The sequence below is a fragment of the Lissotriton helveticus genome, chromosome 3_1 (assembly GCF_964261635.1).
Source record: "Lissotriton helveticus chromosome 3_1, aLisHel1.1, whole genome shotgun sequence".
Taxonomy (NCBI): domain Eukaryota; kingdom Metazoa; phylum Chordata; class Amphibia; order Caudata; family Salamandridae; genus Lissotriton; species Lissotriton helveticus.
This window is the reverse complement of record NC_136061.1, coordinates 1,192,517,738-1,192,544,972: the sequence shown is the minus strand read 5'-3', so window position 1 is coordinate 1,192,544,972 and position 27,235 is coordinate 1,192,517,738. Positions and strand designations below refer to the sequence as shown.

General features: G+C 44.5%; 1 protein-coding gene across 1 annotated transcript in view; it reads right to left on the bottom strand.

The window, feature by feature from the left end:
- The window catches only part of CLMP (CXADR like cell adhesion molecule), a 357,508-nt gene that overhangs the window by 80,838 nt on the left and 249,435 nt on the right, over nucleotides 1–27,235 (bottom strand). Inside the window, exon 3 of the mRNA XM_078681828.1 lies at nucleotides 19,800–20,001. Within this exon, the coding sequence (XP_078537954.1) occupies nucleotides 19,800–20,001 (202 nt within the window). The remainder of the gene's footprint in view (nucleotides 1–19,799; nucleotides 20,002–27,235) is intronic.

Genomic DNA, 27,235 nt, shown 5'->3' with positions numbered 1-27,235 from the left:
GAGCCTGTATTACAGCTACCAAAGGTGCAACTAAAGGGTGCGGAGGTGCTGTGGCATTTTGTGCATAGGGTGGCGGAGAATTTAATAGGTGGGACATTAATGGATCTTTCTCGGATCCTTCCTTTTGACCTTTTCCTCTATTTGGCAGCATCGGGTAACATTTATCTATCGCTAGTTTCTTGCTCCTAAGCATCTGTTCGCTCTCCTGCTCTTCCTCGTTATCTCTGTATGCAACGGCAGCTTGCACCATTGACATACCTCTTTTATTCTTTTTTGCTAATCTTATTTCTTTCTGTTTGGCTTCTTTGCGCCATAAGCGGAAAGAGTCAAACATCGCCGGCCGGGCTTTCTTCTTGAACAATTTGACTTCTAAGTTATCTAATATTTCTTGGGCGAAACTACCATATTGGGGCCATTTTAAAACACCATCCTTGCGGGTGTATTTTATTCATACCTCGTTATATGTTATAGGACCTACGCCGTGCTTTACATAGAGTTCATACGTTGGAGTTCCAATTGGAGGAACCGGACAAGAATCTTCCAATTGGGAGTCCTTACTACAACCAAGACAAAACAAGTTTCCAAGTCTGCTAAAACCAGGCATCTTCGCTCACTAGTCTAGCTTCAAACTTCAAAGGTTTATCTGTTACGATATTTCTCGTGAATACACGAGTCCTTCGGCTTTGGGGCTTGCAAGTACCAAATCAAGTCGTATCTCAAGGATACCAAAAACTAAGGACAAACTAAGGACTGGGAGACGCTCCACTTATACTTAACTGAAGTATTTGAAGATCTGTGACGTCGCTAGAAGACTCGTCTATCGTTTCGCTCTACCAAGGATCACTGGGTCCAAAACAAGGCGATAGTCAGGGCAGCAGTCCTTCGTAGCCGTCGGGACGCGGGGAACCTCGCAGCAAAGACCTTCGGAACCACGTCGACATACAGGGGTCGCTGAAGTGGCTGGCCGTCCTCCGGAATTTTCACACGAAGCTCCTCACGAACATCTGGCTTGGACCGTCACCGCTTGATATCGCCCCGAGTTGGGCGCCAACTGAGGTAACGGGTTTTTAGGAACCCGCTGGTGTCAGGGGATAACACCCGAAGACCTCTGAATTCCCTTGTTCCGGACCACAGAAACAATGAGTCTTCTATCGCAGTCAAAGATCAAGTTTTATTGGTAGCTACCAAGTAACACGTGTCCCAGAAGTACACCACACGGAGAGTAGGTTTTGGGAGACTGTTCGTTTTTACAGAACCAGCCTTCTCCTTATATACAAGATACATGGCTTCAAGCAAGAATTCTTGAGTTTATGGTATGGCAATATACATATTTCTACAATAATACAAAGAGCGAAGTCATGTAAGCAAGCCCATATTTTAGATGTCCAGTTCGTTGATAGATTACCCAGTTAGGCCTGGAACTCCCATCAGATATCGATGAAACTCAATAAAGAAAGGTGTAACCCAGTCATAAACCTGGCCATAAACAAGGAACGTGGACAGGTGCATGTTTGCAGAAAGCATGGTCTGTATGTAGTGAATGTTTCGTGGAATGTTATGCGTAGATGCTATCGCATTCGGCCACTGGGCGAGGAGCTGCCTAAACAGGTTTGGCCAAAGACAGTGGAGTCAGTTGGGACATGTCAGGGGAAAGTCACGAAAGGTGGACGTGTCTATTTGGATCAAGCTCGACCTTTAATTGACTTATCATGAGGGCAAGATGCAAGATGGATGCCGTTCACAAAATGGAGTTTAAGGGATGGGACGGAAACTGTGATTTAGGGGTGTTGGCAACCCTCGATTGTAACGCAAATACATAGGAATGATGTCCTAATCATTATCTGTTCGTAGACACAAAAATCGTCTTGGTATGTTGAGATTTTGTGACACGGGTATTGAACCTCGATATCGGGAAAACAACGGGGTCCGGATTTTTAGAACCACAGTGTAAGCTATGGCAATGGAGATAGTTCATTGTATTTCTCCTCAGGTATAATGCTTGTTGATGGATATACGTCATGACAAAGCGTGCTTTTACACCGCGCTGCCATTACGACGCATCCATTACAACGCAAGTCGTTACAACGACTTGCGCTGTAGGTGCTGGATTTTGGAATAGTACGATTTACTATTTCAACTCCAGCCTACGCAACAGTAGGGAAGGTGTTGGAATAGTAAATCTACTATTCCTTAGTATCTAGCGCCATCCAGCGCAAGTCATTGTAACAACTTGCGTTGTGATGGCAGTGTCGTAATTGCAGCGCGGTGTAAAGCCCGCGTTGTAATGGCTGTTTCCCCTTGTTGATGCACCACTGTTGGTAACAAAAAGGTATTAAGCAACCATTTACCTTTTAGAGCAACCTTCGGACCATGTTTGAATGACTATGTTGCTTTTTCATGTTGACTTTTCTTTGACTTGCATTTTCCTTCACATGCGGCTAGTCAAACATCCACACGTTTTTGTGAAGAAAACATGAACATTGCACAACTATCTTCTTCACCTTCACTTGATAATAATATTGAAGAACTTTTTGACAATGATTTAGATGTGGATCGACTTTGTTTAGGGTCATTTTCCTCGACTGGTGTTGTTGCTTGGCCTTGGGGGTGTGCGTCGAACCTACACTTCTGGAATGTTCGAGCGCCAATCTTGTCTTCACGCCGTGACACAAATACTTTTTCATTCGCCTTTCAAACCGTTATGAAAATGGTTCTCCTTCCCACAGCCTTTGCAACTCTATCTAATGGCGGGACATTTACTTTTGTGTGGGAACGAAAATCCACATCTGACGCACAACTTTTTATTCCTTGGAGATATAATTCTGTGTCCTTCTGCCTTGAGCTTTTGCTTACTTTTCATGTTCATGACTGACTCACTCTGAGCTCCTTTGACTTCCATGTCAGCAGTTTGTCGATAAGCATGCTCGTCAGGTCTGGCAGCCATGAGAACTTGCTCCAGACTAAGAGTTTCTCTTAGCATTTGTCGTCTGAATGAGTCTGACAGGCATTCATCAATAATCCTGAGACGTATATCTTCCTCATCATAAAATTCATCGAACTTACAGTATTTGATGAGTCTATCCAGTCTAAAAAATTGTCAATGGTTTCACCAACCTTTTGTTGTTCTTGACTGAAAATATACCTTTCGTAATCTACATTTGGCATTGGATTGAACTTGAGATTCAAGGCATCTTTGATTTGAAAGTATGTAACTTCATCATCATCTCGTGGCATTTTCTTTATGACTTCTCATACACCTTCACCAGTAAGATTCTTAAAGTATTTGATAATCTTCTGGTTATCTTCTTCTTCAAACGCATCAATGAAATCAAATGACTCATCAAATGTCTCTGTCCAAGTAGTCCATCTAATGCCAATATCCTGCTTTTGGTGGGATCGAATGGTGGTGGTGGTTTCACAAAGGCGTTGACATTATAACCATTTATGCGATTGGCTGACACTGAAAGTGGAGTTCTCTCTGATACTCTCTGCCGCTTCATCCATGCCATTTCTAAGACCCTATGCTGTTCTGGCCTCTGGGTCATCTTGGAAAGTCTATGGAACTATGATTCCCCTCTCGTCTCCATTGGATCCCCTCACTTTTCTGGAAACCTTTGGATTTGTTCTGAGCTGCCACCCAGCAGCTTTGGTGGTGTTCCACTTAAGGTATTGGCCAGCTCAGTAAGCACAACCCAGAGCACTTCTTCTTGGCCCACTTCACCCAAAGCTGTGGTATGGTGACTCTCTTTAATCGGTTCTGTTAAGCAGATGACTGTTCCTTGTTTCTGAATCACTTTGCTTTTAGGTGTTTGTTTGTACTGGTGGACACCTGGTTGATCTCTGCCTCGCAGCGCTTCTGACCGCAGCATTATCTTGCAATTTGCTGTCGCTATTTGCTGCTCTTTCAAAACCTGGTAGTATCCACCTTTAACATTATCACTCCATATGATGTATAGCTTTAGGTTGCGTAGTAACACAGTACCTCTATATACAGACTTACCAGCAGATTCTTGGCCAATGATGTGTAGACTTCTCAGTGAAGCTTTTGTTATCTTCAAATACTTCACACTGGCTGGAGTTGCGCTATGACTCCTCATACATCAAACGTCGATTCGTCACTTCAGCTAAGGCACACATGGTATGCATGAGCAGTTTGCTGGACCACGGCAAACTCTCAGGGAGAGTACTGTCGATCTTTGAGTTACTTATCCCCTAACTTATCACCAGTATTAGAGTCCTCCCCTGCCCGGGTACCCACCAATGACTATGCCATACACGGAGCTTGGTATTACACATCTTTATTTGTCTGTGTGTAACCACGAAATAAGGTGGAACATCTTACACATATTCAATATTCAATAAAGGAGCAAAGGGAGAAGCGAGAGTTTATAGTCACCAGAACCCCAATATTTGATCACCCCGATTTTTTCCAAAATAATTTGTCTCCAGTGTCTCCAGTTGATCTAGCAGTTAGATACTACACTTTTCATCAGGAAATCACAATCTTGCAGCGTTAAACAGAATAAAATATTGGAACCTTAAACAATTGAGTTCTAGATCATGTCGTTCTATTTCGGCCTTTCCTTCTTTTAAATTGAAACACACATTTTATTAAAGCGAGACAGGGTTGGTGTGGATGCTGGTGCTGAAGGAACACAAGGCTATACCATGCCTACAATAACATTTCCTTATCTGGCTATTGCTCTCCAATCGCTCAGGTTCTCTTTCAGGGAAGAGAGATTGGTCAGTTAAGCGAAATTGTATTTAAAATAGCTATAATGCTTCCTGTTTATTCCACTATTCACGAAGGCATCCACACAGCTTTACTTTCACTTAAGAGTCCTTCCGGCTTCTGCGCTCGCCACTTGTCACCAGGGCCGGACTGGCCGTAGCTGGCACCGGGCGTTTCCCCGGTGGGCCACTAGGGTGGGGGCTGATTTTGGGCCTCTGAGGGCCGTTTGTGTTACAGGGCCGTTTTTGCAACATAGCTGCAAAATCGGCACCAGTACCAAAATCGGCCGAAGCCGGCCCTGGCAAACAGTTCTGCCTCTCCCAGGGGGGCCAGCCTAACTCTTTGCCTGGGCCAGTTTTAGTTCCCAGTCCAGACCTGGTTGTCACGGGGACATTTTAGTCTTTACTTACACTTCTGTAAAAGCAGAAAATACATTGAAACGATTCAGCTTGACTCTAACATTCCTGTGTACCAGATGCCATGTGTAATGGCACGCAATCTGGGGTTCTGTAAAAGCAGCTGTGAATATGTAGAGAAAAGCTGCAGTTTCAGTCTCCGATCATCATGGTGACATCATCAGCAAACACCCAAGGTGATCATATCTCTTAGCGATTCCCATAAATTGTAACAGGCTAAACGCTTTAGGAGTTAAGTTTTCCTGATATTTGCATTTTTACAGAACTCTCCCTTAATGTTTAACTTCACCATAAAAGTTAACTTAAAGCAGGTGGAATTTGAGCTCAAGCATGAAAGCCAGCCATTGCTCGGGGTGGGGAGAGTGCGCGTTCAGCTTTTTAAAAACATTTTCTCTCACTTTTAAATGTCTTCGTTTCTCCTGTAAAGAGGTTTGACATCCTTCCAACCCTTGAACTTTTTGCACAATTTTAAAAAAAATAAATCTCTGCACTCCACTTCCAAATGTCTCTACCTGTCTGCCTCATTCATTTTTTCATTTTGATTTTGTTTTAAGGGTCGTGGTACAGTCATTTAGAAGAATAATGACAGATTGGAGAATGTTAGAGAGGTTGCGATGAATGGCCCTTCTGTTCTGTTAGGCTGGGGACAAATGTGTTTATTTATGTTCTGTTTTTTTTAATGCGTTTATTTATGTTCTGTTTTTTTTAATGCTGTGCAGACTACTGATTAAAATTCGCTTTTAAATGTATGCTTTATTTTTTACTTTTTCCTCTTGTCTTTTTTTCTCCTTTACTATTCTGCTACTAACTGCCTATATCAAGCTATATCAAGCTGGGTTGTGAAACAGCACATGAGACCAACCATTTTGGCTACAAATGGTTCCGGGTACGAGGAAAAGGTGTTTGTGTTCATTCTTCTCCCTACTGCACTGCCTCACTGTTTTTATATCTTCTGTCTTGTGTCCAATGTCCTGTTGCATAGCTAAGGTGCCATTTTGCTTGACTTGACTTTCCTTTTGCATCTGCTGGTTATACTCTGTGATATGTGCCCAGGCACACAGTGTGACTTCACTATAGGAACCCAAGATACATCCACTGAAAACAATAAGGCAGTCTTCCCACCATAACTGATTGTTGGAAATAAAAGAAAAACGAAAGCTCACATGTACACTTCTATAAAATCATTGAGCACAAGGTACTCTCGGGCACAACTCTGCTACAGTTTTTGTTTTTGTTTTTAGGTCTCGAGTATATGAAAGTGCAAGCTGTCTGCTTGTGAAAAATCTATTGTGAATTTACAGTGGTCTTGGAGCCCATTCGTTGCTTGCCATTGCTTGGCTTTATTGTCACTCTCATGTACTAGCTTTCAATTTGTTGCATTGCATTGCTCACTTTTTGAAAACTATACTTCTCTTTTTTTTATCCACTCCATGAGGGTACATGTATTTCCAGCTACCTTCCTTGTGTACTTCTGGCCTCGTCCTGTGAACCAGCCTGCACTGCACCAGTTTGAGCTTCATAAGACTTGTAGTATGCAAACATAGGAAAAGGCGATTTTGGGCCATTAAAAATCATGTTTCTTTGAAGTGTTATAGCACATTATGCATTTACAATGCCAATAACTTTAAGTTTAATTAATGTGAGACCGATTGCATTGCAAATGTTTGTTTAATAGACTGATTAGGCTATCTCTCCTTGCGTGAGCTTTATTATGCAAATATTTACACATGGGCTGTCACATTGAATCAGGTAGAATATACTTTTGTTCATTATTTAGATACAGATCCTGATAATTCATTTTGCAACCCAATTTCATCTATTTTATTTTTTCATTATTAGGAACATTGTTTTGTGGATTTCTCAACTCACTCAAAAAAGCCTGCAATTAATCCATGAAGAAACAATTTACATTGTTTGAATGATCATTTACGAAAAAATTCATCTTAATTTTCCTTGAAGCAAAGCACTATACTTTGTCATTTGGTCAGCATACTTGCTTCCTAGTGGACCAATTCCTTCCCAGCATTATGGGCTTGACTCCTTATAACTGCCACTTCTTTTGGTTTCCTAAATTGCATCCAACTAATCCAATATGTACATGCTGCTTTTAATTGGAGCACCTGAAGATGTCATGGATCCTCTTTGTGACCAGAGTGGACTATAATCATGCACAACACCAAAACCATACTGGCTATCTGTATAAACTGTCGCATTTAAATTCTCTGACAAGCAGCAGGCTCTCATTAGAGCAATTCATTCCGCTACCTGTGCTCAACTTACAGTTGGTAAGGAGGATGCCTCCAATGTTTCTGAAACAGAACACACCTCATTAGCAGCTCTCATATGGATCTTCCCAGACAGGAACCATCAACAAACAGTGCCAAATCTGAGTTGGCCTAGGCTTTATGCAATACTCAATCACCTCAATACAGTCATGCTCCAATTCATCATCAACATTATTTTTCCTGCCTTCACATTTGTCTGAAATGGGAAGCAGTGTTGCTGAGTTCAGGATATTGAATCTTTGAATTGAAATGTTCTCTGTACCAAGTATCACCAAGTATCACTTGTTCATAACGTGCCAACCGGCTATTGGTAATGTGCCCTGTTTACGTTCTTGTTAAAAGAATTTTAACAGAGTGGGGATCATAGACATTTAAAGTACTGTCCTTCACTTTGCTTTACTGCTAGACAAACTGCTGCAACCGATTTTAGACTTCCTAAAAAACTTACAACTGGATCCAACACGCCTGAAACATAAGTAATTGGATGCATGAGCCCTTTGTGTTTTTGAGCAAGTATTTACCTTGCACACCCATCCTTTTCATGGCAAAACAAGTGAAAAATCATATTGTAGTCCATCATCCTAAGTGCGGGAGCATGACACAAACTCTCTTCCAGTCTCCTAAATGATTTGAGGCACTCGTCATCAAATGGTACCAGATCTTGAACATCATTACCTGTCAGCCTTACTAATGGCTTTGCGATCTGGGAAAATTTTGCGATCTGGGAAATTTTGAATCAACGGAGGACAGCAACCAACAATTCCTAGAACATCCAACTGGTTGGTTGGGGGATTCAATTTAAAAATTGCTTAAAAGCGTTCTTTTGATACTTTTCATACACCGTTTTCAATATGGTGTCTAGGATTGATAACTTCCTTTGTACAGTACTGCATTTTTGTTTAGGAAACTTCAGTCCCATTTTCCACCAAATTATTCACAATGCAATGGTATCAAGTTTGCAATCTTCTTTCTTTTTAGATGTCAACAAAAGATCACCTATCTACTGGATGAGGGCTGAATTACATAGCAATCTTAAACTTTCAAAAGCCTTTTTAAGAATTTGGGAGAAATTTGAAGGGTTCTCCATTTACACTGGTGGAATCCTAAAGCACACAAGAACTTGATTAAAAAATCGAAATGCCCAGAGGACCTGTGAATCCTCATGCAGTGGTATTGGAAAGAACGCTTGGCACAAGTAGATCACTGTGTGCCATTCAGCATCAGCTGGAATCTGGGTACAATATTAACTGCTGGATTCGGTACCACAGCATTTTTCGGCGATCCTGAACAATTCTATGTCAGGACCGGAGGCTTCAGATTATGCTTTTGTACCTTCTTCGCTGTTTTATTACAAAAGTCACAGCAGCCAAAAACAAACCAAATAACAACAGCCCTACCTTAGAACAAAGGATATGGGCAAACAGAAAAACAATGTCCATCGACTACAACTCCCATGAGTATTACTAGGCAGTCCATATTATAGTCCCTTCTCAGTCTCCACTGCAGTTAGACAGGACGTCCCCTTCATGACCACTTCCTCTTTCTTCGCTGCTTCGCAGCCAGTTAAGTGGTTTTCTGCCCTCTCTCCCCATTTCTGTTGTATTTGGGGTTTTGTTGGGACTTCATTTGGTAGTTATCGTGTGTTGCTATATTGTGGGGCTTTGCTGTGTGCTCCGTTTCCTTTACAGAGCCCATTTTGGTCGCGGGAGCCTTTTTTCTGCTCCTACGCGACTTTGCCATTATTTCGGCTGCCTCCGGCCACTAGAGGGTGCTGTTGCGTCTCGTTCTCCTCGGCGCGGGTTTCCTGTCGGGGAATCGCGCTGAGGAGAACGTTTCTGTCAAGTGCTCCCTGTCGCCTCACCCTGACGCTCGGCTGAGCCTGTATTGCCCCACAAGTAATTTCAACGCCCCGGTGGGGGTCTGTATAGCGGCGTGACCGCGTTGCCGCCTGTGGGCGTTCAAGGGCACTCATTGTTGGTTCTGCTTCCATTTCACGAGCCTAGCGCGCTGGGAGGTGACTAAGGCCCGGTCCTTTCAGGAGGGCCTGCGCGCTAGTGGGGTGAGTGCCCCCCAGAATTCCCGGTTCCACTGGGCACCAACTTTAGGCAGCATCTCTCTTCCCACATATGTGGTCTGGTTCTAACCAGCGGCCCTATTCCCCAGGTTGACCCTTGCCCGTTTTTCCTTCTTAAAGGTCCTTAGGTTGGTGCTGGTCAGCTAGGGGTGATGGGGGACGAGTACTACGAAGAGAGGGAGTCGCAGGGCTACCTCAATGACGACGAGTTCTACCAGGCCGTAGATAGCTCGATTTATAGATGTGTCTCTGAAATTGTGGGTCCTATGGAGGAACGCCTATCGGCTCGTATTGTTCAGGAGTGCGAGAGGGTGACCCAGGCACACCTAGGGGTTTCTGCTGGTTCTTCCGCCCCGACGGGGTCTACTCCCCCGGCCCCTAAGAAACCCTGTAGGGAGATGGTGCCGGGCGATTCGCATGGTGTGGACAGGGACGCCTTTGAGAGGTTGCGTGACGCATTCCTAGAGCCTTAACCCTGTATCCGCAATTCCGGAAGCAGCTCAAAACTCATCTGTTCACTAAATCCTTCAATTAGTCCATTAGCAGTCTGTTTTTTCTTATTCAGCTCCAGCTCCCTCGCCCAGACCTTTTTTTGTTAGTTGTAGTGCCATGAAACCGCTGGTGTACGTGCGCTTTATAAATAATTTTAAACTAAACTAAACTAAACTTAAACTTAAACTAAACTAAGGCGATGTATCCTGCCCCTGCGTCTTCCCCGGCCCCGGGCCCCTCGGGATCCGCTGGTCCAGCTCCTTTGTCTCCTGTGCCTACCTCCCCGGCGGATATTGATGATGAGGATGGGTCGGAGCATTCTTGGCGCCCTTCGGGCTCCGCCGCCGAGCTCCCTCAGGACACCTCAGGGATGTTGGACCCAGATGAAATCATGCATCCGCGGTCCGCGGCCTGGGCACCCGGGGAGAAGGTGGCGAAGTTCGTCGCTGGCCGCCTCCGCAAGCCCCTGGAAAAGGAGGCAAGGAGATGTTTACGCGGGGAATGCCCTAGGCCTACGCTAGAGGGAAAGGTGGCCCTGACCCCGGAGTTGGACCCAAAAATGGCCACGTTTTTGGCTAAATTCGTTAAGGATCCCCGCAAAGGCATTGACCGTTCCTGGCGGTCTTGCCAGGATAAACTCTTGGATGCCATAGGCCCCATTACGAAGATTCTAGACATGGCGGAGGAGGCCAAGGAGTCCGGGGCGGCCATCTCCCCTGAGGTCCTCTCTAACTGGGCGCAAAGAGTAGTGGTTTTCCTGGGGAACGCGAATTGCGCGTTGTCTACCGAATGTAGAAGGTCCCTCTTAATTAAATTGGATCCTAAGTTGGGTGACCTAGCCTCTTCTGAAGCGGGAGCAGTGGCCCAGGGTGGTCTCTTTGGAGAACCTTTTCTAAAAGAACTGGGGAAGTTTGTAAATACCTTCACGTCCCTGGATAGGGCCCAGTCGAATATCAAAAGGGTCTTCCACCAACGTTTCTCCAGGGGGGCCGGTCGCGGAGGGGGCCGCGCGACCGGCCGTGGTGGTCAACAGGCGACCAACAGGAATCAAGGCTCCGGACGAGGACAGTATAACTCCTCTCAGAACTACAATACCTTCTACCCCACCAGAGGACAACGTTTCCGTGGCCGTGGTGGATTCAAGAATGCTGCCGGAAACACCTCTAACGGTGAGTGTCATTTCGGCGGACAAGGTCCGCGTGGGGGGACGATTGGCTTTGTTTCCAGACGCCTGGGCCGCACTCACAGCGGACGCTTGTGTTATGCAAACAATACGGGGTTTCCATGTGGAATTTTACGACCAGCCCCGCCAAGACAGGCCTCCACCCCCTATCGTTTTCTCTCGTGCGGACGCACTTTTGGTAGACGAGGAGGTGTCGGACCTGCTGCGCAAGGGCACCATTTGCCCTTCAGTTCGACACCCAGCAGGGTTTTTGAGCAATTTGTTCCTGGTGGACAAAGCAGATGGGGGGAAGCGTCCGGTGATCAACCTCAAAGAGTTCAACGGTTGGTTGATCTACCGGCATTTCAAGATGGAGGGTATCCATCTTCTAAGGGACGTCTTGCTTCCCAACGATTGGATGGTGCGTTTGGACCTCAAGGATGCTTACTTGGTGGTTCCCATTCATCCCCCCCCGCACCGGTGCTTTCTGCAGTTCTGGTGGGGGGGTCAGGTGTTCGAGTTTACCGCCCTTCCTTTCGGACTTTCTTCCGCCCCTTGGTGTTTCACCATGCTCCTCCGGCCGGCGGTGGAATTTTTGCGGAGCCAGGGTATCCGGATGATAGTCTATTTGGACGACATCCTGGTGATGGCGCAGTGCCCAGTACAATTGGATCTTCAGCTCCGCCAGACGATTTCCTTACTCCAGGATCTGGGGTTTGTAATCAACAGCGAGAAGTCTGTTCTGGTTCCGTCTCAGACGGTGGTGTTTCTCGGTTTTACTGTGGATTCGGTACGGTGTACCCTGAGTCTCCCTTCCAAGAAGTTGGGGAAAATCCGGCACATCCTCCGCCAGACGGTCTTGCGATCGCACACCTCTCTCCGTCAGATTGCCCGGGTGGTGGGCCTACTATCGTCCTCCATCCAGGCAATCTTTCCAGGGCCCCTGCATTATCGTGCCCTGCAGCGCCTCAAGGCGCACCATCTCCGGAGAGGCCTGACGTACGATCAGGTGGTTCCCCTGTCGGACGAAGTGAAGGAGGAGATGCGCTGGTGGCTTGCTCACATGGAGGCCTGGAATGGCCGAGCGATTTTCGGGCCTATTCCCGACTTGGTGATAGAGTCCGACGCCAGCCGGGCCGGCTGGGGCGCCCGCTGTGGAGAGTTTTCCACAGGCGGCGCCTGGTCATCCGGGGAGCAGGAGCTCCATATCAATTGTCTGGAACTGCTGGCCGGGTCTTTTGCGGTTCATTGCTGGACCAAGGACACGGTTCGTTCCTGCGTCTTATTGCGCATGGACAATATCTCGGCGGTGCGCTACGTCAATCATCTGGGGGGTCCTCGTTCCAAGGCCCTTTCGGACTTGGTGAAGGACTTCTGGAATTACTGCCTGGCGCATCAAGTGTCAGTGACGGCCGAATACCTGCTGGGTCGAGACAATCAGGTTGCGGATTGGCATTCCCGGTACCTGCGGGACTCCAGTCAGTGAAACTGGATCCTCAGGCGTTCTTGGTGGACCTCTTTGCGTCTCGTCTGGATTTCCAGCTCCCGCGTTTCTTCAGCTGGAGGCCGGACCCTCTAGCGGAGGCCACGGACGCTTTCCTCCAGGACTGGAGCGGGGAGAAGTCTTACGGCTTTCCTCCGTTCTCAATGATACTGAGGGCGGCTGCCCACCTTCGCAACCAGCAGGCATACGTGGTCCTGGTGACTCCATGGTGGAGGCCTCAAGTTTGGTTTCCGGTTCTACTGGAACTTTCTTGGGATTCTCCAATCCTACTCCCCCGATTTCCACGGCTTCTTCTAAACACGGACGGGGAGCCCCATCATCTGCTCATTCAGAGCCCACTTCACCCCATGGCGTGGAGGCTTTCGGGCGACGTTGGTCGCTCCCGGGCCTTTCGAGACCGGCTGAGAGTTTCCTCTCGAAGGCCTGGGCAGGCAGCACCGCAAAACGTTATCGCTCTGCCTGGAATAGATGGTCACGATGGTGTCTTCGACGGGACTTGGATCCCGTGGTCGCGGGTGTCGTTCCGGCATTGAACTATTTGGCAGAATCGGCTTCGGCCGGGCTAGCCTACCGTACTATCAATGCGATGCGGTCAGCGATCTCGGCGGGCCACCAGACGATTGCGGGTGTGCCGCTGGGGGAGCACCCTTTTCGCCTTTTCCTGCCCCCAGAACCGCATTATTCGGTTCTTTGGGATGTCAATCTCGTTCTGAACCTTTTTTTGTCATGGCCTCAGAGCAGGTATCTGTCGTTGAAGGAGCTTTCAGCGAAATTGGCAATGCTTCTATGTCTGGTGTCGCGCAGACGAGTGTCAGATGTACGCGCCCTGGATGTCGCGGCAAGAGTTTTTTCCCCTGATAGGGTGGTTTTCACGCGGGGGCGTCGCACGAAGTGTGGCTCACGTACGATTTCCTACCCATGCTTCGCGGACATGCCCAAGTTGTGTGTAGTCCAGTGTTTGAAGGCTTATGAGGACTTAACCTTGGAACTTCGCCCTCCGGGCGAAAGACAGTTGCTAATCACGCTGCGAAAGCGGCACAAGGCTGTCTCTTCTCCCACCATCGCCAGATGGGTACGGTGGGTAATGCAGGAAGCAGGTATTGACATGAAGCAGTTTGGTGCTCATTCGGCTAGAGGGGCCATGGCCTCGAAGGCGTTCTCTTTAGGAGCTCGTTTGGAGGATTTGATGCGAGCAGCAGATTGGTCTTCGGACTCCACGTTTAAGAGGTTTTACTTTAAACCTGTGATTGACATTGCTCATTTGGTGGTGAGTAAGCTTTAAACTAGCATAATCTGAAGCCTCCGGTCCTGACATAGAATCGAAATTTGCCTAGCAGTGTAACGGTAAGTTTCAATTCTATTAAGGACACGGAGGCGAGGATTATCCCTCCCAGTTTCCTGCGGAGATTACCCGCCCGTACTGCAGTAAGTACTCAGGTTTTCCAGTCTTATGCTGATGTCACTTGACAGTGTTGCATTGTGTATGCTTTGGATGCCCTTTCACCGCTGACGCTGTGGCATTTTGTTCTTGATAGGAAATGATGGTGCCAAGCAGGATCAGTAATGACATAGCGTGCCTCGCGCGAAGAAAGAGGAAGTGGTCATGAAGGGGACGTCCTGTCTAACTGCAGTGGAGACTGAGAAGGGACTATAATATGGACTGCCTAGTAATACTCATGGGAGTTGTAGTCGATGGACGTTGTTTTTCTGTTTGCCCATATCCTTTGTTCTAAGGTAGGGCTGTTGTTATTTGGTTTGTTTTTGGCTGCTGTGACTTTTGTAATAAAACAGCGAAGAAGGTACAAAAGCATAATCCTCGCCTCCGTGTCCTTAATAGAATTGAAACTTACCGTTACACTGCTAGGCAAATTTCGATTCTCCTTTTGTACTTGATGTCTTCATTTTCATTACTTAATTTTCATGCCAAGGACCTCTCGAAGGATTCCCTACTCAATAATTTTCTCAATCAATGGTTTTATTCCCTCTTCATCTTCCTTAGTTAGTCTGTATGGTCAAGTTCTGGGGAATATTGCACCTGGTTACACCTTTCTGTTCACTGGCTCTGCTGTTTTAATCAATCCACACTTGAAACATTTTCTGACTGCTTGTTCTGCCCCATGTTTTGCATATGTGACATTACATTATTTCACTGCACTTGCTTATTTTGTTGTATATTGTCCTTAATCCTGTCTGGATTCTGTGTACATTCCCTCTTTCAAAACCCATCCACCCACAAAAAAGACAAGCAGTATTGTTTTTCAACATTTTAACATTTCCAATTGCCCTGTCACTTTGCATCAAATGACTAATTCCATTCAATCCATTTCTCACAAAATCCTTATTTGAACACATCTGACCTCTTTCAACTTGCTTTTTCTGAGCAATCATCAATTCCTCGTTTAGCTTTTTCGGTTTCTTTTCAATACACTAACTATTGCTTTTAGCCAGTTTAAAAATATCATCAACGCCCTTTGTTGACCAAGATAATTCACTTTGCTGAATGTGATTTATAACCGCTGATATCAGCCCATTCACGAAAACAGAAAAGAAACCGCCAACAACATCTTTCTATGGATTTTCTACTATGCCCTGCTTTTTGAACATCAGCAGCAACCTCTCATAATAAGAATGCAATGACTCTTTATGCTCCTGTGTTGTCCTCATAATCTTTTCCCAGTATATATATATCCATGGTAGAATGTGTTTCTTCAAGTACTCAATCACTGCCTTGTATTTGTCAGCCACATGTGTTAATGGTGTATTGCTAAGACCCTGTCTAGATGGCTCCTGTTTTGGCCAGCCTGCACCCATCTTACACTCCAGCCACAAATCTCCTGGAACAACAATTTCAAATAATGTATTCAAATCTATCTACAGCATTTGAGAAAATTGTATCAATTTATAGACCTCAACATTCCATTTTGTCAGGTATTCTCTCAATGTCGGAAACTTATGCCTAAAAGCAAACAAATCTGCCCTCGTGCAAGGGACATGCACCAAATTCCCTCCATGTATTTCTCATAAAGGAAACTCGCCCACTTTAATTGTTCTCACTCCTGAATAACTTGTTATACTTTTTCCCATTCTCACTTCACTGTTCTTCATTTTTTTCCTATTTACTTTTCCCTTTTTCTTGGTATATCATTAAATCACTTCAGTTTCAAGTTTTATCAATAGAATCTTTAATATGGGCTCTCAATGTAGTAGGAACCATCTCCTTGATTTCATTAAGTATTAAGTCCGTTTTGTAATTTCGCTTGACATTCTTCATTTTACTTATGTCAACATCTAATTCAGTAGCCAATTCTAAATTACCATGCGCTTCATTGGCACACCTAGCTGCTTCTTTGACCAAGTATCTCATCTCATTAGCTGTATATGTGAGTGGTCTGTTCAAATCCACATTACCCCAAAGCATCTCTCGAAAATTCTTAAGTCTTAAGGATCCCAATGCAGATCTCCATCAGAGGTGGCTCCATCACCATTGCCTCTAAAGTAGTGCACTCTGTCCCACTTGTACTAGGCATTGCCATTGTGTTTTGAACTTCTATAGGGGTACTTGACACAACTCCAGTAAGAGCTTGCTCCACTGCTGTGTCTCCCCCTCCATCAACCCCAACAGTAGAAGCTCAATTTCAATCGAATTACGACATCAGTACCAGAAAACAAGATTGATTCTGAAACAGCCTACAAAGTTCTCACTAGGCAAACGTCTGACCAGCAGAATTCTATCCCTGAGTTAATGTATTACACCCTGCGCACTCAGGAAAAGTACAGTAACCAAAATAAGGGGCCGATTAGGATGGCGGACGGACTTGCGTCCGTCCGCCACCCTTGAGGAGGAGGGAACGTCCGCAGGGGCTGCGGCGTTCCCTCCGTGCTGATTAGGATGTGACCGCCAGGGTGGCGGTCACATCCTCTATATTTAACATTGCGGCGGGTGCAGCTTCAAGCTGCACCCGCCGCAATGTTAAAAAAGCATGTTTTACATTTACATGCACAAAGCGGCCGGCACCGCACGGTGCCTGCTGCTTTGTGCACGCAAATGCAGGGGGGAACCATAGGTACCCCCCATGTGCACCCCCCACCCCCCATTCACCCAGGGGGCCCGCAACGGGCCCCCAAAGTGAATGTCCGTATGCTTTTCCATGGCGGAAAAGCCGCCGTGGAAAAGCATGTATTCACAAACATCCTAATATGGCGGACGGTGTCTCATAGACACCGCCTGCCATGTTATAGCTTTTCCGCCACGGTCGGAAGCCGACCGCGGCGGAAAAGCGGCGGACGGAATTCCAGACCCACCAGCCATCCTAATTTGGCGGTGGGTCTTTGGAGGCTCCACAGCGGTTTTTCCGCATCCTCCAGGCCGGCGGACACTTCCGCCGGCCCGGAGGATGCGGAAAAACCGCCATCCTAATCGGCCCCTAAGTCTCTCAAACCAGAAAAAAGAAATCAGTTATTACGGGTCACCGTAGGTGTTTAAGAAGTGCCTAGCTCCACATACCACAATGCAAAGTAAAAATATCTTCTGAGTTTGTATTTTTGTCAAAATCCGATAACCAACTAAATTTTCCCATATAAACAAAACAGCATCAAATGGGTTCACAAATACTCACAATACATCAAAATAGTAATCAGTCCACCAATTGAAGTCACAATCATCATCTCATAATCAAACAGCTCACCATAAAAACAGAAATCCATGATCACAAAACCCATAAACTCCTGAATTTAAGTTCTTCCTATTCATACTTACACTCCAGTTTATTCAGGACTGCACAGCAACACAGCTTGTCACCCCGCAGAAGGATCTAGCACTGGGAAGTTGACAAAACTCCTTTCTTTGTCGTTCTAGGCACCTAAGGCCAACATTTAATTGAAAGTCTTTTGAGACCCTTTAAAAAGGAGGTGCTCTTATACTAACCATTCTCTGTAACTTTGTGGGAGCCGAACCCCAATAATCACCTGAACCCCTATATTTGATCGCCTTGATTGTTATCAAAATAATTGGTCTTCAGTGTCCTCAGTTGATCTAGTGTTTAGAGACTACACTCCTCATCAAGAAAACACAATTTAGCAGAGTTAAGATGAATAAAATATTGAAAATATAACCAACTGAGTTCTAGGGTAAAAAGTGAATGTATTACAAAATAGTCAAAACGCGGTACAGAGTAAAATGCATGAAATACCACAAATCCTCAACTGCAAAAGTACAGATAAATGCTAAATCATAAAACGTAATAATCCTTAGTTAGGCAGAATCTAAGTACAAATTCCTGGTGTCAAACTCATAATGTGTACTGACAGCATCCAATTAGCAAAGTTAATGGCAAAAATTAACTGAGTCTTGGAGGAAAATGAAAAGTCACCCACAAAGAAAATAGCAAAAGAAAAAAAATCCCTGTGAGAGGCAGAAACCCGAAGGTTTTATAGACAAATTACACAAGCTATTAATAGATTCTGCAAATTCAAGATGTTATGATCTTTGTTAGAGTCACATTGGCAAATAAGAAAGAACAATGTTAATATCCTAAAACTTTAATATTGACCCATTTCTTTAAGTAAGATAAATCTTCCACATGCTCTTTCAAAACCTGTACACTGGAGAATTACAACAAAAACGCAACATTTCTTAAACAATGGCTCATAGAATTAGAACAAATTCACTAACACTTCCAGCGGAAGTCCTTGAAAATGATACTTTGAGTATATGATGAAAGCTTAATTCACACTACGTTTTCTTACAACGTTGTACGCTTCTAATACATAAACGTCATCCAATTGTTGCTCCATGGAAATAAAGGCAGAGATGGTGTTTGCAGCAGCATACTGATTGAGAGGGGGAATGAGCAGGAGCAAGTTGAGAAGGACATCAGAAACGACATCCATTTTTAAAATAGTGGCATATTGCACAAAAAGTGGCTTAACTATTCCAAACATTATTTACATTTCTAAGTGACCTAGGTAACTCATTCCAAGAGCAAAATCACGAGTTCATGGGTTACAACTTGATGGATCATTAAAAATACTATTTATAAAAAAACACAATATTTGAACATTTTGCATATTTGTGAAAATCCTACAACACCTATAAATACAATACCCTCAACTGTGCCAAATATACAATATTGTAAGCCATCTCCGAGTTGCTTGGCCTTAAAAAAGTACAAGGGCTATGGTTACTAAACTTCTCCCATGTAACTTTCAGGTATGTTTATGATATAGAGTTGCAGGAGCTATTAGGCAATATAGACTGATATGTATTTCACAGAATCTACTGCACATCAAGTATTACTATCCCAGCTAAATGGTATGATTGTATTGAGCTCAGTGGGATGGAAGGCAATATGAGCCTTACAGAATCTGAAGATGTAACCTTCAAGTTGCACACAGTTGTCACAATCAAGCAGCCTGAAACCCGGGTGTGAACCCACTGAGCTGTCCTGTGGGAGACTGCTGGATGCTTTCCAAGAGTAATTTGTTATAGTGATGACTTTAGAAAGGAGTGACTCTTTTTTTTGTTAATGGTAAAATCAATTTTAAGCTTTCTAGGGGAGTAGCTTTGTAGGTACTGGGATTAAAGAAGATCTGCTTTGTGAATCATGGGTATTTGGGTGTGGGATGTAGGGTTGCACACCCACAAAATATCTAATGGGTGCCTTCAAGAGTGTTTGGAGTGTCTTGTTTTTAGAGACGTCCTGACTTGCGTTGTAGAGGAGAGAGTGAAAAGTTTGCCAAATGCTTACCAGTTCCACCTACAGGCTTCTGATCAGGTTGGATTCCTTTAAATTTACCAAATAAATTACATCATGGATGTGGAAGTGGGGGTTTAGTGAAAGAAATGGAAAACATTTTCCAAAAGGATAAAAAAATAAATATATCAAATGCAAACACCCTTGTTGACACTGTGTGCATTTGTGCATATGTATACATTTAGGAATATGAGTAATGCTGCGATCATCATTTATTTGTGAATTTCTCGAAAATCATAAACTTGCTCTACACTCACGATTAATCCAATAGAAGTAAAGTGACATTTTTCTATGAATCACTGCTTTCTAGTAAAACATTGTGCATCATGAACCTTCAATCTTTTCTGTCCGCCCCTAAAACCAATGCTGCATACCAACTCACCCAGAACCAGCAACGTAATGTAGCTCCACTCATATTGGCCGGCATTCTTCACTTTGCAGATGTACTGCCCAGCGTCGCTTGGCTGCAGTGACTGGATTTGCAAAGATGCGTCTCCAGCCAGGTAGTTGGAAGCAAATGAGATGCGGCCTCTCATGTTCTCGATAAGGTTATCGTATATTGTCCCTCCACTGTATGTAATCACCTAAGGGTCAGATGGATCTTCCATTAGTTCAAAAATCATCCATTTACATTTTCTAGTAATGTTCTTTCAATGGCGGTTATCTGTCCATTTGCCAACTACAAAAGTCTACAGTCCCACATACATGCCAATCATGTCTGCAAATGAATATACCAGTCTGCTAATGAACAGGCTGGACAAATATCACCTGCATGCTTACATAATTTTAAGTACAAATCCATCAAAGATCATTACTGTGCCTTTTTAAAATAATCATATAGAGAAAAGCAGCTTGATAAATCTGTTTTATAATTTAAAGCACATACCTATTGTCAGTCTTTTTAGCTACTCCACTGAAGTGGAGCTCAGATGTACTGGCCGTTTTACGAATCCCATATTTGTGGGCCAACATAGCACATCATACATTTAAAATATAAACCACAATAGGATATAAATTAATTGTTGGATGTGTGGTGCAAGCGCTAGTTTTGACACTTCGCCATTCCACTTCATTTGGTCCATGCATCATTGTTCAACTATGTATTTTTAGAATGTGAGTGCCAAGGGTATCTTGTAGCCATCACTTCTTAAACAGTGTAATCCAGCAGCAATTTAAAATATGGGAAAAAAGTGGTCAAAACTCTACAGTGTTGTTTATGGTATTGCAGTGATTGGACATCCTTGAGTTACAGTGTTTCCCAACAAACGTCCAATACATACATTCACCTTGCACGAGTATTCTGAGAAAAGTTAAGTCAAAGGAAGTTAAAGATGTTTCTTGAACATGATAGTATGTGAATAACCCCTGATGGCTGTTGCAAAGCCCCTTGTGCACAGCAATCAATCTGGACTTTTCAGTACAAACAGGTAGCTTATTTATTCATGGATCAAGATACACTTAAGAGCATCAGCTGCAGGTGCAGGTTACAAGTATCTAGGTCAGGTTACCCCACCAGCTTGTGTAACAGTCATACCAACACACCAAGTGATAAAGCAGCATTCCATGGAGCTTCATACACCTAGTGGTGCAGGGACACATAGAACACAAGGAAAGTAAGATACAATGCATCTCCCTCATTCAGAAACACATGAAACTAAAAATAGGAGCCTAAACAATGTATTTTGCAGAAACACATTGACAAGACGTTTGAACCAAAGTGAACTACATAGAGAGCAGCACACTCAAAAGCATACAGTCATAACAACATGACAAGACCTGTATCATGTAAATTCCACTTGGGAACTTAACACATTACCTATCACTCAACCAGGCACAAACTATCAAATGAATCACAAAATGGTTATCTTACAACCCTCGTTCATCCCAAAACAACAGTTCACCACATGAATTTACCAATGGGTCTTTTTCAACCCATTCTCATCCCAAAACAGCTGGCCATCTCGTGAATTTAGCAGCGGGTGTCTCAACCCACACTCATTCCAAAACAGCTGGTCATCTCGTGAATTTAGCAACGGGTGTCTCAACCCACACTCATTCCAAAACAGCTGGTCATCTCGTGAATTTAGCAACGGGTGTCTTAACCCAAACTCATCCCAAAACAGCAGAGCACCTCATGAATTTAGCAACAAGTCTCTTTCAAAACAGGCACAACAAAAGGGTTGTAGGATGCTTACTTTTGCTCTGAGAAGAAGATAGGAAAATCTGATTGCAAACATTTGAAGCTTTGTGAAGGTTTTTCAACAGTTCAGAAATAAGAGCCTTTTGGAGTGATGAGAATTTTGAATGAACCATTCTCAGGCGCAAGGGCTTTTCCAGAAGGGAAAGAAAGTGAGGGCAAATGCCATTTTTTGATGGAGGTGTGTCTATCCTGCCTTTCCTTACACTATCATTTCTTTTCAAAAAGGGCATTTTTCATATGTGATAAATAAAATCTCAACTTTTTACATCACAATATTTGAGAAAATAACTGGTATTCTGACTTGACCCCTCTGATACCAGTGAGTAGAAGACTCTGCCCCTTTCGTTGCCTCAATGTTAATACCTTAGCTGAATGTTTGAAATATAACAAGTACCATTTATATTTTGCTTTACAGTGTGCAAACTCTGTAAATAGCAAATATATATTCATAGATTATAACACTATGAATAGTAATTAACATATGCATTGAATGTTCATGGTGGTTTAGCCTTTTCCGTGCTGATGACGGAACCGCTCCGTCCTCAGCCGCGGTGGCGCTGTGCTGATGACGGAGCGGTTCCATCATGGGCCGCCCGACGCGCCTGCACGGCGCTGATTTCGCGCCTGCGCGGCGCGTTCTATTGAGCGGGCGGGGCCATGACGGAACCGCTCCGTCATGAGCACAGCTCAACCGAGGCTGGTGACGGAGCGATTCCGTCACCAGCATGGGCGCGCCGCACGGCCCCCCCGCCCCCTTAGCGCTGCGGCGGAATAGCCGCCGCAGCGAAGGTGTTAAGAACTTCATCATGCAAGAGAGGTTAGAACCATCCTTCATCAACCTGACTAAACATGAAAAAATAAGCGCTAGTTTAGACAATAAGGATATCAAGGGTAACCAGAGTATGCCTTACTTAATAGACAGCTCAACTGTTCTGGTGTTAACCCTACCCAATCTGTAATTACAACATAATGTTATTCCACCACACTTGTCAAGGTAGTTCAAGGGCATGTCTCCATTTAGATGTGATATGTTGTAAAAAAAAAAAATAAAATCAACAAGTTTGCATTTAATGTATGAATCAGACATAATATCAAATAAACAACCCAGAAACATGCTATGTAAGGATAAGGGAAACGTGAAATTAAGGATCTCATAAATCTTAGGCAAAAACCTTGTCCAAAAATTAAGTACATAGGGACACAGAAATACCATAATAAACAGGGTACCAGACTTCAAAGAAGACCAACACTTACTAATGATTAGTAGTGTATTCTTAAATAAAGCAACAGGAATCAAAAGTAACCTTTTCTATAAAAAAAAAAAGACGCGCCTAATGTTATCAGACCAAAGTTTGACTGGATTTTAGACCTTATCATTCCACTTTTTGATAGACCAATTACATTCAAGTCTTCTTCTAACACTGGGCAGTCCTAAGGATATGTAAACCATAAAGGTTCTTGCCGTAACAATAACTTGGTTGAAGATATTAGTGTCCCCATCAAAGTCTGTGTCTAAATTAGCGTCCATAAGTAAACAGGTACACTAATTCAAATCAGATTAACATACTGACCAATAAAGGAATAAGGTATGTTGAATTTCTATATAACTTGATCAATGATTTCTTCTCTAATTCCCTGCAAATACCACTAGATCTCCACTTGCAGCAGTTAATTATTCTATTATGAATCACAATCTTTTGATTATACCATAATGTAGAAATCTTAAATTCTAGATCTAAGTAAAATATCTGCATTAAATTGGATCTTAACAAGTAACAGCCATTCCTAATAAATGGTGGATGGAAAAACATTGCGTGTCTGAGGTGCATGAACATTTCATTAAATGAAAATCAAAAGTATGTTAGTTTTCGACATTCATCCAATAAGGTTGACTGGAAGATAACAAAAACTCAAGAATAGCAAAGCTGTGGTACATAATTGTAGCTAAACAACTAAATCAACGTTTCAATAAATTCAGTATTCCAGTCTTTCAGAAATCAGCTAACAGCATTCACTTATTTTTTCAATACTCAGATACCTGGCACTCTAGCCCATACAGTAGCATAGCTAGGTTGCCATGGGCCCTAGTGCAAGCATAGTAACTGGGCCCCCTCACTAGCATGACATCTTACTTTGTCAGCTGCCTCCAACATTCATCAACCTCCTTTGACATAGCTGGCATCTACCATTTCAAAACTTACTATAACTCTCATTAACACACTATTGTATTTGAATGAATGAATGACTGACATTTAATATAGTGCACGGCTACTCAACAAGAGTGTCCCGGTGCCGACGGAACAAATGGAAGGACTCTGAAGCAAACTTATTTTTGAAAAGCCAAGTTTTAAGATGTTTCTTTAAAATTACTAAACCATTAGTGGCTCTTAACGTAGCAGGAAGTCTGTTTCATGCTTGAGCGCCCAGCAACCTGAAAGACCTGCCCCCCATGCGGACCAAGCGTACTTTAGGAATGCAAAGTAGACTGGAGGATGAAGACCTTAGAGTTTGCCCTTGAGTGTCGCGTTTTATGCGTTTATTGAGGTGCTGGCTCCTATGCCATGAAGGGCTTTGAAAAATATTACTAGGGTTTTAAACTTAATCCTTTACTTCTTCACAGCCAATGTAGGGTATTAAGGATGGGAGCCCTATGACATCTAAGACTAGGTCTAAGGATCGCCCTAGCTGCAGTATTTTGCACCACTTGCAATCGCTGGATGAGATAGCCGGGTAGACCCAGGTACAAGCTATTAGCATAATCCAGTCTAGACGTTACCAGGGCCTCGACCACTCTCTTCGTGGTATCTAAGGGCAAGAGTGGTAGAAATTCTTTTAACATGTGCAGTATCTTGAAACAAGAACTGATCAATGCTGGGTCTTGGGAGCTCATGGAGAGGGCACTATCAATGCAGATGCCCAGATTTTTAACCGTAGTTTGGGCTAAAAGGGGGAGATAACTCCTCCAGCCACCATACACTCCAGTCATTCACTACCCATTGGCCGAAGAAGACAATCTCAGATTTATCTGTATTACATTTCAACTGGTTCACTTTGAGCCAATTGAACACCTTATTAAGGCAGGATCTAATATTGTCTCCGTCAAAGTCGGCTCCTTTTTCACGGGTGAAAATTAGCTGTGCATCATCTGCGTATGATATAATCTTAGCACGGTAATCCTCTACAAGGGGTTCAAAAGGAGACATATACAAATTGAAGAGGGTAGGGCTGAGAATCGAGCCCTGGGGTACTCCTACCTTCATGCTAGGCATGGGGGAAGACAAAGGAGGTATCCATATTTCTTGAGATCTGTAGATCACGAAGGAAGTCAACCAGGCCAGAGCCGTCCCCCCCATACCCAAGATCCTCAATCTGTCAAGGAGTCTTTCATGAGGGACCATGTTGAATGCAGCCGACAGGTCAAGTAATTTCAGGATGGCCCTACCTCCCTGCTCCAGTTTTACCTTTATGTTTCTTTTCTTATTTTTTTAGCGCTGGCTAGACCCGGAGGTATCAGAGCGCTTTACATGAGCATCAGATCATAGTTACAGGTTACATCGTTACAAAGGTTACACAGTTATTAGAGCATGGCAACGTAGTTACATGTAAGGTCCAGAATAACAATAAGCACAAATACAAAAGGGGAAAAGCAAGCAAGGGGAAAGATTCAGGGGAGGGAGGAAGGAGCTGGGGAAGTAGATAGGTAATGAAGGCGGGAAAGAGGAGGGGAGGGTGAAGGACATCGCATGGAAAGAGGAGGGGAAGGGCGACGGGGACAAAAACCGGTAGACGAGTAAAAAGCAACGTCCAAAGTCCAGTAAGCTGTAATCCCAGGGGAAGTGGTATCACTTCCCTATCTCTGTTGCGGGAGGCTCCCTTTACGCAGCGGACTCTCTCAGAGGGGTCTCTGAGACTCCAAGGCCTACATACTGGATCCTTCCCCAAAAAGGGGAGAGGGAGTTCTTTGGCAAGGGGTGCCATACCATACCTCAGCTGTGAGTGGCTCCCTTGGCACAGTGGACTCTCTCAGCGGGTACGCTGAGACTCCAGAGTATAAATATTGGATCTTTCTCCAACAAGGGGAGAAGGCGTGCTTAGTCAAAGGGCACAAAGGACAGGGCGCTAGGCAGACTAGCAGGCAAGGTGAGAGTTCAGAGGAGAGTTGATAGGAGCTAGGGAGGTAGACAAAGGGAGAAAGAGTATTAAATGGGAACAAATTTAATAAATGAGTTATTATATAGTGCTGGCTAAACCCGATGGAATCAGAGCGCTTTACATGAGGGACAATAATGTTGCAAATTACATCAGTTAAAAATAACATAAGTATCAAGAAAAGCATTTAAAGAACATAGGGGACAAGGTGAATGGAGCAGGAAGGGTAAGGGGATAGGGTAAAGGGGTAGGAGGAAGACAGGATGTAGAGACGAGGGGAAAATAATTACAAAAGATACCAGAAAAAACTTTTTAGGAGCATAGAAGAAATGGAAAATGGGGTGAGGGCAAAAGGGGTACTGTATAGAGACAGTGGAGAGATGAAGGGAAAGTTTGTCCAAGGTCCGGCTGTGTAGGTGACGGCCGAGGGGGAATCCGTGGTCTATCTCCTCTTTAGCTATCAGGTGGCTCCACCGGGCATCGGTCAAATGGCTAGGTCTCAACAGAAAAACATTAAAGGGGATGAGGGCGAGAAGAAGGGAGCGTAGAGGGGGAAGGGGGTGGGATGAAAGGGTAGGAGGGGGAAACAACAGAGAGATGAAGGAAAGTCTGCCCAAAATCCACCTGGGTAGGTGAAGGCCGAGGGGGAATCCACAACCCATCTCCACTTCAGCTAACAGGTAGCTCCAACGGACATCGGTCAAATAGCTGGGTCTCTACGATCGAGGGAAGGTTCAGAGTACATGTGCAGGAGGGAGAGCAGGATCAAGGTCAGGTGAGGGATGTGGCTGAGCTCAGGACGCTGACCATCCTGACTCCTGCAGAGGTGGTCGCTCCCCACGCTCCCTGATCTCGTAGCGCTGGACTGCTACATTGCCTGATTCATACAGTGCCAGATTGGTATCGTAGCGCTGCGCTGGACTGTAATATTGCCTGCATTTGAATTGTGCCACATCGTAGCGCTATATCGCATTGCCTGTGTGTTTGCTGCACCTGGTTTCACTTTTGTTGCTGATGCCATTTTTTGTTTGTTTGCCTCCCAGCCCGTCCCTCCACCCCACTCCCGCCTCCCAGCTGCTCCTCCCTCCCACAGATAGCATAGGAATCGTCCTGCCTCCCCCAGCGCTGTGACCATCCTGACTCCTGCAGAGGTGGTCGCTCCCCACGCTCCCTGATATCGTAGCGCTGGACTGCTATATTGCCTGATTCATACCGTGCCAGATTGGTATCGTAGCGCTGCGCTGGACTGTAATATTGCCTGCATTTGAATTGTGCCACATCGTAGCGCTATATCGCATTGCCTGTGTGTTTGCTGCACCTGGTTTCACTTTTGTTGCTGATGCCATTTTGTTGTTTGTTTGCCTCCCAGCCCGTCCCTCCACCCCGCTCCCGCCTCCCAGCTGCTCCTCCCTCCCACAGATAGCATAGGAATCGTCCTGCCTCCCCCAGCGCTGTGACCATCCTGACTC